The 12,477-nt window shown below is 45.0% G+C and overlaps 1 protein-coding gene across 1 annotated transcript in view; it reads right to left on the reverse strand.

Annotated features, from left to right (window-relative positions):
• The window catches only part of LOC110491122 (bone morphogenetic protein 7), a 56,981-nt gene that overhangs the window by 7,631 nt on the left and 36,873 nt on the right, over positions 1-12,477 (reverse strand). Inside the window, exons 2-4 of the mRNA XM_036947379.1 lie at positions 8,761-8,953; positions 2,525-2,673; positions 899-1,105 (exon numbers count right to left, since the gene is read on the reverse strand). Of these exons, the coding sequence (XP_036803274.1) occupies positions 899-1,105; positions 2,525-2,673; positions 8,761-8,953 (549 nt within the window). The remainder of the gene's footprint in view (positions 1-898; positions 1,106-2,524; positions 2,674-8,760; positions 8,954-12,477) is intronic.

The raw sequence follows: 12,477 nt of genomic DNA on the forward strand, positions 1-12,477 counted from the left end.
TGTAAGCAAGGTTTGAAATTATGTTTTAGTCAAATATTATATCTGCTTGGGCTTCTTGCAGTCAATTTGCAGTCTACAAATGTTTTCTAATGTTGTTCCGGCCCCCAGACCATCCGCTCAAGAAACAATCGGCCCGCAGCTGAATCTATTTGATGAACCCTGGCCTAGACTATTTTCCTATCCAGTCCCAATCCCACTGAAATCCAAAATCTGGACTCTTGTCTCGCATGAAAATTCCTAACTTTATTCTGTAATCCATAGGTTGAAGTATCAAAGTATGTTTCTCACGTATGCATGTCAAAATACCACCATTTTGTCCGCTTGCTGTACTTGGTGCCCATATCAGTGCTTCTGTAGAGAATGTGTGATCAACAAACAGTATGAGATGAGAGTTGGTCCCCGTTAAGATACCCTGATATTTCAACTATTTCCACTCTTCATCTCCCTGTTATTCATGATCTGATCTGCTATCTGTATGATCATTAACTCGATTAAGAGAAAAAATAGGAGGTTATCTAGCAAGCTTAGCAACTTTGGTCACTTGACCTTTGTTTGACTGCCATTACAAAGTTTGTATAATTGGTTTGGAGGGGGAGAGTGTGTGTGTGTGTGTGTGTGTGTGTGTTTGTGTACGTCTGTGTGTGTGTGTGTGTGTGTGTGTGTGTGTGTGTGCGTGCATGTGTGTTGATCCTTGGAGATATGTGGAGAATTATTGTAAGGAGGCTGTAGTAGACAGTAGTAGCCCTGGCCTCCATCTGCCTCCCATTTCACCTGGAACCCACACCAGAGCCAGCCACCACTACACCAACATATCACTGTGCCATTTAAAAGGCCTTCCACAAATACACATAAGGCACGTTCTCTTAGCCTCCCTCTCCCCTCATCCCCCAGTCCTTACCTGCGATATTGGTCACTCGGAGTGCCTCCTGGCCCTTGTTGGCCCCTTTGGAGCGGTTGGGGTTGCGTTGTTTGGTGCCCCCTGGTGCTGAGCGGATGCTGCGCAGGTGCACCTCTGTGGCTTTGAAGAAGGCCACCATGAAGGGCTGTTTATTCTGGGGACCACTGAGGCCGATCAGCCCTGCCATCCGCGGGTTCACACTCTCACCTGCAGGGGGAGACACAGAGGACAGCGTGTCAGAGACATGTCTCTGTGAGTGTGTGTATCTAAAGTGCGTGTGGTCCACTCAGTCTCTAATGAGAACCATTTATTTAGCCTGTGTAATGCTGAAAATTGATGTTATCCCAAATATGAGGATCTCTCTCTCTCTCTATCTCTTTCTCTCAGTTTGGACCTGGGAAATGTCAAGCACCAAAGTAATACCAGACATCAAAGAGAAACACTTTCTCCCAATGGATCTGACAGTGTTTAAGGTTTGTGTGTGTTTGGCAGGTTAGCGTTTTTAATCATGAAGCTTGTTCTGGCGGAAGCTCTGCAGAGCTGGCACTAGCTGGCACTGCCACAATGTCATGAAATCTGATTTTAAACCTAATGCTAACCTTAACCCTAACCTTGCTACATTGCTAACCCTAGTGCCAAACCCTAACCATAGATTAAGACCAAAAATGCATTTTTACAATATGGTCAATAAAGTCCATTTTGACTTTGCAGCTGGTCTATCTAGCAGAAATTGCTCAGTTCTGCCTCAAGGACTCCCAAAAAATGTCAACATGTGTGTGTGAGAGAGATCTGGGTGAACATGTGATGTTCAGAGGAATGTGCCTGTGATCATAGTGCAGAGGTAAATTCATGTTGCCCGCAGCCAGTGGCGGTTCTAGCTTGTATGGATCCCTGGGCGTCCCGTGCCGCCCCCGGTAAGATGCCCATGTCACCTATACCTATATCCGCCACTGCCCGCAGCCCACGGTGACGGGACGTCTCACGAGCATGCCAGCACACGCCCGCCCATACCCCTCCCAACACACACACATAAACACACACTGTCCCTAACATGAAAGAAACATGGATCATCCTTCTATCATCACTGAGGTAACAGTCTCCTCAGAAACACTGTCATACAGTACTACTGTTGATGCTGCTGTTGTTGTTATTGATTTCAAATGACTAACATCCTGCCATCCTGATAGCAATCTCGCCTCCGCTCTAAAGAGAAACTTGACTCAACAGAAATGCATCTGCATTACATGTTGTTTGTTGTAATCTCTTCTGCATGGGTGATGATGAGGGTATAGTGGATCGTGTTAAATAATGACGGCTTGTATTATCCCTCTACCAGTGTGTTCTCTCTGTTGTGTGCTGGTAGAGAATGTGCCATTGCTATGCACTGAGGTCATACTGCTCATGCTGTCTCCTGTTCTTACATGAATCCAGGCCCCATATACATCATTTAGATCCTAATTAATAAGATTATATGGAAAGGGATGAGCTGGTCCTAGATCAGTACTTATACTGTAAGCTATATGGTTAGGTGTCCTGGTTCTTATATGGTTTGACCTCTCATATAGAAGTTCTGGTTTAGAGAGCTCCCTCTGGGTTCTAGACCTGGTTCAAAGGCCCTCTGCTTACCGGCAGTGCTCTCCAGAGCCAGCTGCAGTCCCAGGTTGTGTCCAGGATTCAGAACCCAGTGGTTACTGGTCAATGTCACATCAATCACCAGCCACCCCTCCTCAGCCGCCCAGATGACCCGCGAGTCCAACAGAAACAGGTCCGACTTCCTGGAGGAGATACACACACACACACACACATGTGCATGCATGAGTAAACATTCACACAAACACGGAGACAAACACACACACATACACAACCAGACCCACATGGGACCCAAACATGCAAACATACGCAAAGAAACACACACACACACACAGATACAGACAAACACACACACACACATACAAGCCTGCAAACTTAAATAATATGTGCAAAAAGTGTGGAGCTGAGGAGGGAGGGAGGGAGGGAGGGAGGGAGGGAGGGAGGGAGGGAGGGAGGGAGGGAGGGAGGGAGGGAGGGAGGGAGGGCTCCAGATGGGGAGGTCCAGGGGAACACTTCATTTTCTCAATTGACAATAATGACTTTATAAACGACTGCTCCGTTCATCCTGAACACACTGTCCATCACACACTGGAATTAAGGGAGTGAAACAGAGAAAGAGCCAGAGAGAGAGAGAGAGAAAGAAGGATAGAGAGAGAGATAGAGAGAGAGAGATAGAGAGAGAGAGAGGGAAAGGGAGAGAGAGAGAGAGAGAGAGGTAGAGAGAGAGAGAGAGAGAGAGAGGTAGATAGAGAGAGAGAGAGAGAGAGAGAGAGAGAAGTAGAGAGAGAGGTAGAGAGAGAGAGGTAGAGAGAGAGAGAGGTAGAGAGAGAGAGGTAGAGATAGAGAGAGAGAGCGGTAGAGAGAGAGAAGTAGAGAGAGAGAGGTAAAGAGAGAGGTAGAGAGAGAGAGAGGTAGAGAGAGAGGTAGAGAGAGATAGAGAGAGAGAGAGAGAGAGGTAGAGAGAGAGAGAGGTAGAGCGAGAGAGAGAGGTAGAGAGAGAGAGAGGTAGAGAGAGAAAGTCTACGCCTTCACTATGGTGAATCACTAAAACAATACAGAAATACACTACGGAAAAAGAAGGAACAGCATGTCAGAAATCAGCTCAATGCAATTGAAGAATCCATAGACTCTAACCACTTCTGGGAAAATTGGAAAACACTAAACAAACAACAACACGAAGAATTATCTATCCAAAATGGAGATGTATGGGTAAACCACTTCTCCAATCTTTTTGGCTCTATAACAAAGAATAAAGAGCAAAAACATATACATGATCAAATACAGATCTTAGAATCAACTATTAAAGACTACCAGAACCCACTGGATTCTCCAATTACATTGAATGAGTTATAGGACAAAATAAAAACCCTCCAACCCAAAAAGGCCTGTGGTGTTGATGGTATCCTCAATGAAATGATCAAATATACAGACAAAAAATTCCAATTGGCTATACTAAAACTCTTTAACATCATCCTTAGCTCTGGCATCTTCCCCAATATTTGGAACCAAGGACTGATCACCCCAATCCACAAAAGTGGAGACAAATTCGACCCCAATAACTACCGTGGAATATGTGTCAACAGTAACCTTGGGAAAATCCTCTGCATTATCATTAACAGCAGACTCGTACATTTCCTCAATGAAAACAATGTACTGAGCAAATGTCAAATTGGCTTTTTACCAAATTACCGTACAACAGACCATGTATTCACCCTGCACACCCTAATTGACAACCAAACAAACCAAAACAAAGGCAAAGTCTTCTCATGCTTTGTTGATTTCAAAAAAGCCTTCGACTCAATTTGGCATGAGGGTCTGCTATACAAACTGATGGAAAGTAGTGTTGGGGGTAAAACATACGACATTATAAAATCCATGTACACAAACAACAAGTGTGCGGTTAAAATTGGCAAAAAACACACACATTTCTTCACACAGGGTCGTGGGGTTAGACAGGGATGCAGCTTAAGCCCCACCCTCTTCAACATATATATCAACTGATTGGCGCGGGCACTAGAAAAGTCTGCATCACCCGGCCTCCCCCTGCTAGAATCCGAAGTCAAATGTCTGCTGTTTGCTGATGATCTGGTGCTTCTGTCACCAACCAAGGAGGGCCTACAGCAGCACCTAGATCTTATGCACAGATTCTGTCAGACCCGGGCCCTGACAGTAAATCTCAGTAAGACCAAAATAATGGTGTTCCAAAAAAGGTCCAGTCACCAGGACCACAAATACAAATTCCATCTAGACACTGTTGCCCTAGAGCACACAAAAAACTATACATACCTTGGCCTAAACATCAGCGCCACAGGTAACTTCCACAAAGCTGTGAACGATCTGAGAGACAAGGCAAGAAGGGCATTCTATGCCATCAAAAGGAACATAAATTTCAACATACCAATTAGGATTTGGCTAAAAATACTTGAATCAGTCATAGAGCCCATTGCCCTTTATGGTTGTGAGGTCTGGGGTCCGCTCACCAACCAAGACTTCACAAAATGGGACAAACACCAAATTGAGACTCTGCACGCAGAATTCTGCAAAAATATCCTCCATGTAACAACGTAGAACACCAAATAATGCATGCAGAGCAGAATTAGGCCAATACCCACAAATTATCAAAATCCAGAAAAGAGCCGTTAAATTCTACAACCACCTAAAAGGAAGTGATTCCCAAACCTTCCATAACAAAGCCATCACCTACAGAGAGATGAACCTGGAGAAGAGTCCCCTAAGCAAGCTGGTCCTGGGGCTCTGTTCCCAAACACAAACACACCCTACATAGCCCCAGGACAACAGCACAATTAGACCCAACCAAATCATGAGAAAACAAAAAGATAATTACTTGACACATTGGAAAGAATTAACAAAAAAACAGAGCAAACTAGAATGCTATTTGGCCCTACACAGAGAGTACACAGCGGCGGAATACCTGACCACTGTGACTGACCCAAAATTAAGGAAAGCTTTGACTATGTACAGACTCAGTGAGCATCGCCTTGCTATTGAGAAAGGCCGCCGTAGGCAGACATGGCTCTCAAGAGAAGACAGGCTATGTGCTCACTGCCCACAAAATGAGGTGGAAACTGAGCTGCAGTTCCTAACCTCCTGCCCAATGTATGACCATATTAGAGAGACATATTTCCCTCAGATTACACAGATCCACAAAGAATTCGAAAACAAATCCAATTTTGAAAAACTCCCATATCTACTGGGTGAAATTCCACAGTGTGCCATCACAGCAGCAAGATTTGTGACCTGTTGCCATGAGAAAAGGGCAACCAGTGAAGAACAAACACCATTGTAAATACAACCCATATTTATGCTTATTTATTTTATCTTGTGTCCTTTAACCATTTGTACATTGTTTAAACACTGTATATATATAATATGACATTTGTAATGTCTTTATTGTTTTGAAACTTCTGTATGTGTAATGTTTACTGTTAATTTGAATTGTTTTTCACTTTATATAATCATTTGATATATTATCTACCTCACTTGCTTTGGCAATGTTAACACATGTTTCCCATGCCAATAAAGCCCTTGAATTGAATTGAATTGAATTGAGAGAGAGAGGTAGAGAGAGAGAGAGGTAGAGAGAGAGAGGTAGAGAGAGAGAGAGAGAGGTAGAGAGAGAGAGAGAGAGGTAGAGAGAGAGGTAGAGAGAGAGAGAGAGAGGTAGAGAGAGAGGTAGTGAAAGAGAGCGAGGTAGAGAGAGAGGTAGAGAGAGAGAGAGAGAGAGAGAGGTAGAGGTAGAGAGAGAGAGAGGGGGTAGAGGGAGAGAGAGAGAGAGGTAGAGAGAGAAAGAAGGATAGAGAGAGAGAGAGGTAGAGAGAGAAAGAAGGATAGAGAGAGGTAGAGAGAGAGAGAGAGAGGTAGAGAGAGAGAGAGGTAGAGAGAGAGATAGAGGTAGAGAGAGAGAGGTAGAGAGAGAAAGAAGGATAGAGAGAGAGATAGAGAAAGAAGGATAGAGAGAGAGAGAGAGAGGTAGAGAGAGAAAGAAGGATAGAGAGAGAGAGGTAGAGAGAGAGAGGTAGAGAGAGAGAGGTAGAGAGAGAGAGGTAGAGAGAGAGAGATAGAGGTAGAGAGAGAGAGAGAGGTAGAGAGAGAGATAGAGGTAGAGAGAGAGATAGAGGTAGAGGGAGAGAGAGAGGTAGAGAGAGAAAGAAGGATAGAGAGAGATAGAGAAAGAAAGAAAGAAAGAAAGAATGAAGGAGAGAGAAAGAATCCGTGTCCAACTAAAAATCAATGTTCTAAAGTGGAATGTTTTTGTCTTTTTCTCCTCTTTTCCTTTCTGATATTCTATCCCTTCTTCCTCCAGTGTCCATCGTTCCTCCCAGGCCAGGTCTACTGACAGGTTGGATAGTGTGTCATAGTGCTCTGCTTCACACACACTTCCCTGGCAGAGGGATATATGTGTTGTTCCCCTTAGAGCTGTGCAGGCAGCAGAAGCCTGGCCCTTTACACAGCATAGGCCCTTTACACAGCATAGGTCACAGTGCCTTGCGAAAGTATTTGGCCCCCTTGAACTTTGCGACCTTTTGCCACATTTCAGGCTTCAAACATAAAGATATAAAATTGTATTTTTTTTGTGAAGAATCAACAACAAGTGGGACACAATCATGAAGTGGAACGACATTTATTGGATATTTCAAACTTTTTTAACAAATCAAAAACTGAAAAATTGGGCGTGCAAAATTATTCAGCCCCTGTAAGTTAATACTTTGTAGCGCCACCTTTTGCTGCGATTACAGCTGTAAGTTGCTTGGGGTATGTCTCTATCAGTTTTGCACATCGAGAGACTGACATTTTTTCCCATTCCTCCTTGCAAAACAGCTCGAGCTCAGTGAGGTTGGATGGAGAGCATTTGTGAACAGCAGTTTTCAGTTCTTTCCACAGATTCTCGATTGGATTCAGGTCTGGACTTTGACTTGGCCATTCTAACACCTGGATATGTTTATTTTTGAACCATTCCATTGTAGATTTTGCTTTATGTTTTGGATCATTGTCTTGTTGGAAGACAAATCTCCGTCCCAGTCTCAGGTCTTTTGCAGACTCCATCAGGTTTTCTTCCAGAATGGTCCTGTATTTGGCTCCATCCATCTTCCCATCAATTTTAACCATCTTCCCTGTCCCTGCTGAAGAAAAGCAGGCCCAAACCATGATGTTGCCACCACCATGTTTGACAGTGGGGATGGTGTGTTCAGCTGTGTTGCTTTTACGCCAAACATAACATTTTGCATTGTTGCCAAAAAAGTTCAATTTTAGTTTCATCTGACCAGAGCACCTTCTTCCACATGTTTGGTGTGTCTCCCAGGTGGCTTGTAGCAAACTTTAAACTACACTTTTTATGGATATCTTTAAGAAATGGCTTTCTTCTTGCCACTCTTCCATAAAGGCCAGATTTGTGCAATATACGACTGATTGTTGTCCTATGGACAGAGTCTCCCACCTCAGCTGTAGATCTCTGCAGTTCATCCAGAGTGATCATGGGCCTCTTGGCTGCATCTCTGATCAGTCTTCTCCTTGTATGAGCTGAAAGTTTAGAGGGACGGCCAGGTCTTGGTAGATTTGCAGTGGTCTGATACTCCTTCCATTTCAATATTATCGCTTGCACAGTGCTCCTTGGGATGTTTAAAGCTTGGGAAATATTTTTGTATCCAAATCTGGCTTTAAACTTCTTCACAACAGTATCTCGGACCTGCCTGGTGTGTTCCTTGTTCTTCATGATGCTCTCTGCGCTTTTAACGGACCTCTGAGACTATCACAGTGCAGGTGCATTTATACGGAGACTTGATTACACACAGGTGGATTGTATTTATCATCATTAGTCATTTAGGTCAACATTGGATCATTCAGAGATCCTCACTGAACTTCTGGAGAGAGTTTGCTGCACTGAAAGTAAAGGGGCTGAATAATTTTGCACTGAGAATTTTTCAGTTTTTGATTTGTTAAAAAAGTTTGAAATATACAAAAAATGTCGTTCCACTTCATGATTGTGTCCCACTTGTTGTTGATTCTTCACAAAAAAATACAGTTTTATATCTTTATGTTTGAAGCCTGAAATGTGGCAAAAGGTCAAAAGGGCCGAATACTTTCACAAGGCACTGTATACACACCTTCCACATGGCTGTGGGAAAGACTGGATATACTCACTGATCTTTGAAAACAATGGTGGGAGAATAGAAGTGAGGGAACACAACCTGTTGCTGTGTGACATAACAGAGGAGAACCCTAAAACATACTGACACACACACACTGTCCCTCACCTGTCGTTGTGTTCCTTCAGCACCTGGTAGACACTGATGCGGAAGGTCTCATTCTCAAAGCGCTCGTGGATGAAGTCCTTATAGATGCGTAACTCTGCAGCGGTGACCGCTTCCCCATCGGGGATACGTGATAGGTCGAAACGAAACTCTCTGTGGTGCCGCCGGACCGAGAGAAACTCCTTATCGTGCTCCACTGGAACACAAAAACATGCACAAAGGATCAGATAGACAGAACCCCACAAACACAAGCATGCACGTGCACACACACACAAACTCTCTCCTCTTCTCTGAACCCCAGAGACTCGTCTCTCCTCTCCTTCTCCCTGAACACCAGAGACTAGTCTCTCCTCTCCTCCTCTCTGAACCCCAGAGACTCGTCTCTCCTCTCCTCCTCTCTGAACCCCAGAGACTAGTCTCTCCTCTTCTCCTCTCTGAACCCCAGAGACTAGTCTCTCCTCTTCTCCTCTCTGAACCCCAGAGACTAGTCTCTCCTCTCCTCCTCTCTGAACCCCAGAGACTTGTCTCTCCTCTCATCCTCCCTGAACCCCAGAATCTAGTCTCTCCTCTCCTCCTCTCTGAACCCCAGAGACTAGTCTCTCCTCTCCTCCTCTCTGAACCTCAGAGACTAGACTCCTCTCCTCCTCTCTGAACCCAAGAGACTTGTCTCTCCTCTCATCCTCTCTGAACCCCAGAGACTAGACTCTCCTCTCCTCCCCTCTGAACCCAAGAGACTAGTCTCTCCTCTCCTCCTCTCTGAACCCCAGAGACTAGTCTCTCCTCTCCTCCTCTCTGAACCCCAGAGACTAGTCTCTCCTCTCCTCCTCTCTGAACCCAAGAGACTTGTCTCTCTTCCTCTCTGGATCTCATGAGGTGGCGCACACACACACACACACACACACACACACACAGACGAGCACACAGGTAGCCTAGTGGTCAGAGTAGACTAGCGGCAGGTAGCCTAGTGGTCTGAGTGTTGGATCAGTAACCGAAAGGTTGCTAGTTTGAATCCCCGATCTGTCGATCTGCCCTTGAGAAAGGCAATTAACCCTAATTGCTCCAGGTTTGCCGTCAATAATGGCTGATCCCTGGCTGTGACCCCACTCTCCGAGGGTGTCTCAGGGGGAGTTGGGATATGCAAAAAAATATATTTCACACCTCACACTTGTACAGGTTGTGAAACAGGACAAATATAAGCACCCCCTGTTTGACTGTGTGCACATAGATACGCACTCACATACTAAAGATGGTGCTGTATGGCTGCTGTCTTGCTCTGACCCAATGTAGCCATTTTGTGCACTGAGCTAAAGGGTAGAGCTGCCACTTTCAAGGAGCGGGACTCATTCATTTTTGATTTTATTTAACCTTTATTTAACTAGGCAAGTCAGTTAAGAACACATTCTTATTTACAATGACGGCCTACGAAAAGGCAAAAGGCCTCCTGCGGGGACGGGGCCCGGGATTAAAAATAAAAAAGAGGCTCACAAGAATGGAATGGTCTACCGTATCATAAGCTTATGCCAAGTCAATAAAAATAGCAGCACAACATTGCATAGAATCAAGGTCAATGGTGACATCATTGAGGACCTTAAAGGTCGCAGTGACACATCCATAACCTGAGCGGAAACCAGATTTCATACCAGAGATAATACTATAGACATCAATACTATAGACATCAATAGACAGCCAGTCAGAAGTTTTTCCAACACTTTTGATAAGCAGGGCAGGGCCTATAGGCCTATAACAGTTAGGATCAGCCTATACGCCTATAACAGTCAGGATCAGCTTATCGCCCCCTTTAAGTAAAGGACTAACTGTGGTTGCCTTCCAAGCAATGGGAACCCCCCCAGAAAGGAGAGACAGATTAATAAGGTCAGAGAGAGGCTTGGCGATGATAGGGGCAGCAACCTTAAAGAAGAAAGGGTCTAAACCATCTGACCAGATGTTTTTTTGAGGTGAAGTTTCAGGGGCTCCTTTAGCACCTCAGGCTCAGTGACTGCCTGCAGGGATAAACTTTGTAGCGGGGCAGGGGAAAAAGATGGAGAAGCATCGGAGACAGTCGCATTAGAAGGGGTGGGATATGAGGAAATGTCGGACGGGCAAGGTGGCATGGCTGGGTCAAATAGGAATTAATGAAGTGGTGATTAAAGGGCTCAGCCATCTGCTTCTTGTCAGTAACAACCACATCATCAACTTTAAGGTACATTAAGTACTTCTTGGGTTTAGAACCACAGAGAGAGAACTGCTCCTTAAAGTAAATAACTTTGGCCTTCCGGATAGCCTCAGTGCACTTATTTCTCATTTGCCTGAACGAGAGCTAGTCAGCGTGAGCATGCGTGTGCCGAGCCTTTTGCCAAATGCAATTCTTGTGGTGGATCAACTCGGCGAGATTACGGTCGAAACAGGGGCTGAACCTGTTTTTAATTCTCATTTTCTTTATGGGGATGTGTTTGTTAACAATTCTACTGAAAATATCAAACAAGAAGGTCCAAGCGTCTTCGCCAGAGGGGATCAAGCTGTTTCTATACCATTTTACAGAGGCCAGTTCATGAAGGAAGGCTTGCTCATTAAAGTTTTTTAGCAAGCGTCTATGACAAATCAGGACAGGTTGTTTCACTGAGCAGCCATTACGAACACAGGCTGTAAAACTTTGATCACTAAGGTCATTACAGAAAACACCAGACTGATACGCGGACGCTAATAAGAAATCCTGCTATGCCTTCAGTCAGACCATCAAACAGGCAAAGCGTCAATACAGGACTAAGATTGAATCGTCCTACAGCGGCTCGCACAGTCGCGAGTCTACCAAACGAGCTAAATTACTTCTATGCTCACTTTGAGGCAAGCAACACTGAAGCATGCATGAGAGCATCAGCTGTTCCGAACAACTGTGTGATCACACTCTCTGTAGCCGATGTGAGTAAGACATCGTTCAACATTCACAAGGCCGCGGGGCCTGACGGATTACCAGGACAGGTACTCCGAGCATGCGCTCACCAACTGGCAAGTGTCTTCACTGACATTTTCAACATGTCCCTGGCTGAGTCTGCAATACCTACATGTTTCAAGCAGACCACCATAGTCCCTGTGCCCAATAACACTAAGGTAACTTACCTAAATGACTACTGACCCGTAGCACTCACATCTGTAGCCATGAAGGGCTTTGAAAGTCTGGTCATAGCTCACATCAACATCATTACCCCAGAAACCCTAGACCCACTTCAATTTGTATACCGCCCCAACAGATCCACAGATGATGCAATCTCTATTGCACTCCACACTGCCCTTTCCCACCTGGACAAAAGGAACACCTACATGAGAATGCTATTCATTCACTACAGCTCAGCATTCACACCATAGTGCCCTCAAAACTCATCACTAAGCTAAGGACCCTGGGACTAAACACCTCCCTCTGCAACTGGATCCTGGACTTCCTGACGGGCTGCCCCCAGTGGGTAAGGGTAGGTAACAACACATCTGCCACACTGATCCTCAACACGGGGGCCCCACAGGGGTGCGTGCTCAGTCCCCTCCTGTACTCCTTGTTCACCCACGGCTGCATGGCCAGGCTCCATCAACATCATTAAGTTTGCAGACGAAACAATATAGTGGTAGGCCTGATCACCAACAACGATGAGACAGCCTATAGGTAGGAGGTCAGAGACTTGGCCATGTAGTGCCAGGATAACAACCTCTCCCTCAATGTGATCAAGATAAGGG

Source organism: Oncorhynchus mykiss, chromosome 16, assembly GCF_013265735.2.
Source record: "Oncorhynchus mykiss isolate Arlee chromosome 16, USDA_OmykA_1.1, whole genome shotgun sequence".
Taxonomy (NCBI): Eukaryota; Metazoa; Chordata; class Actinopteri; order Salmoniformes; family Salmonidae; genus Oncorhynchus; species Oncorhynchus mykiss.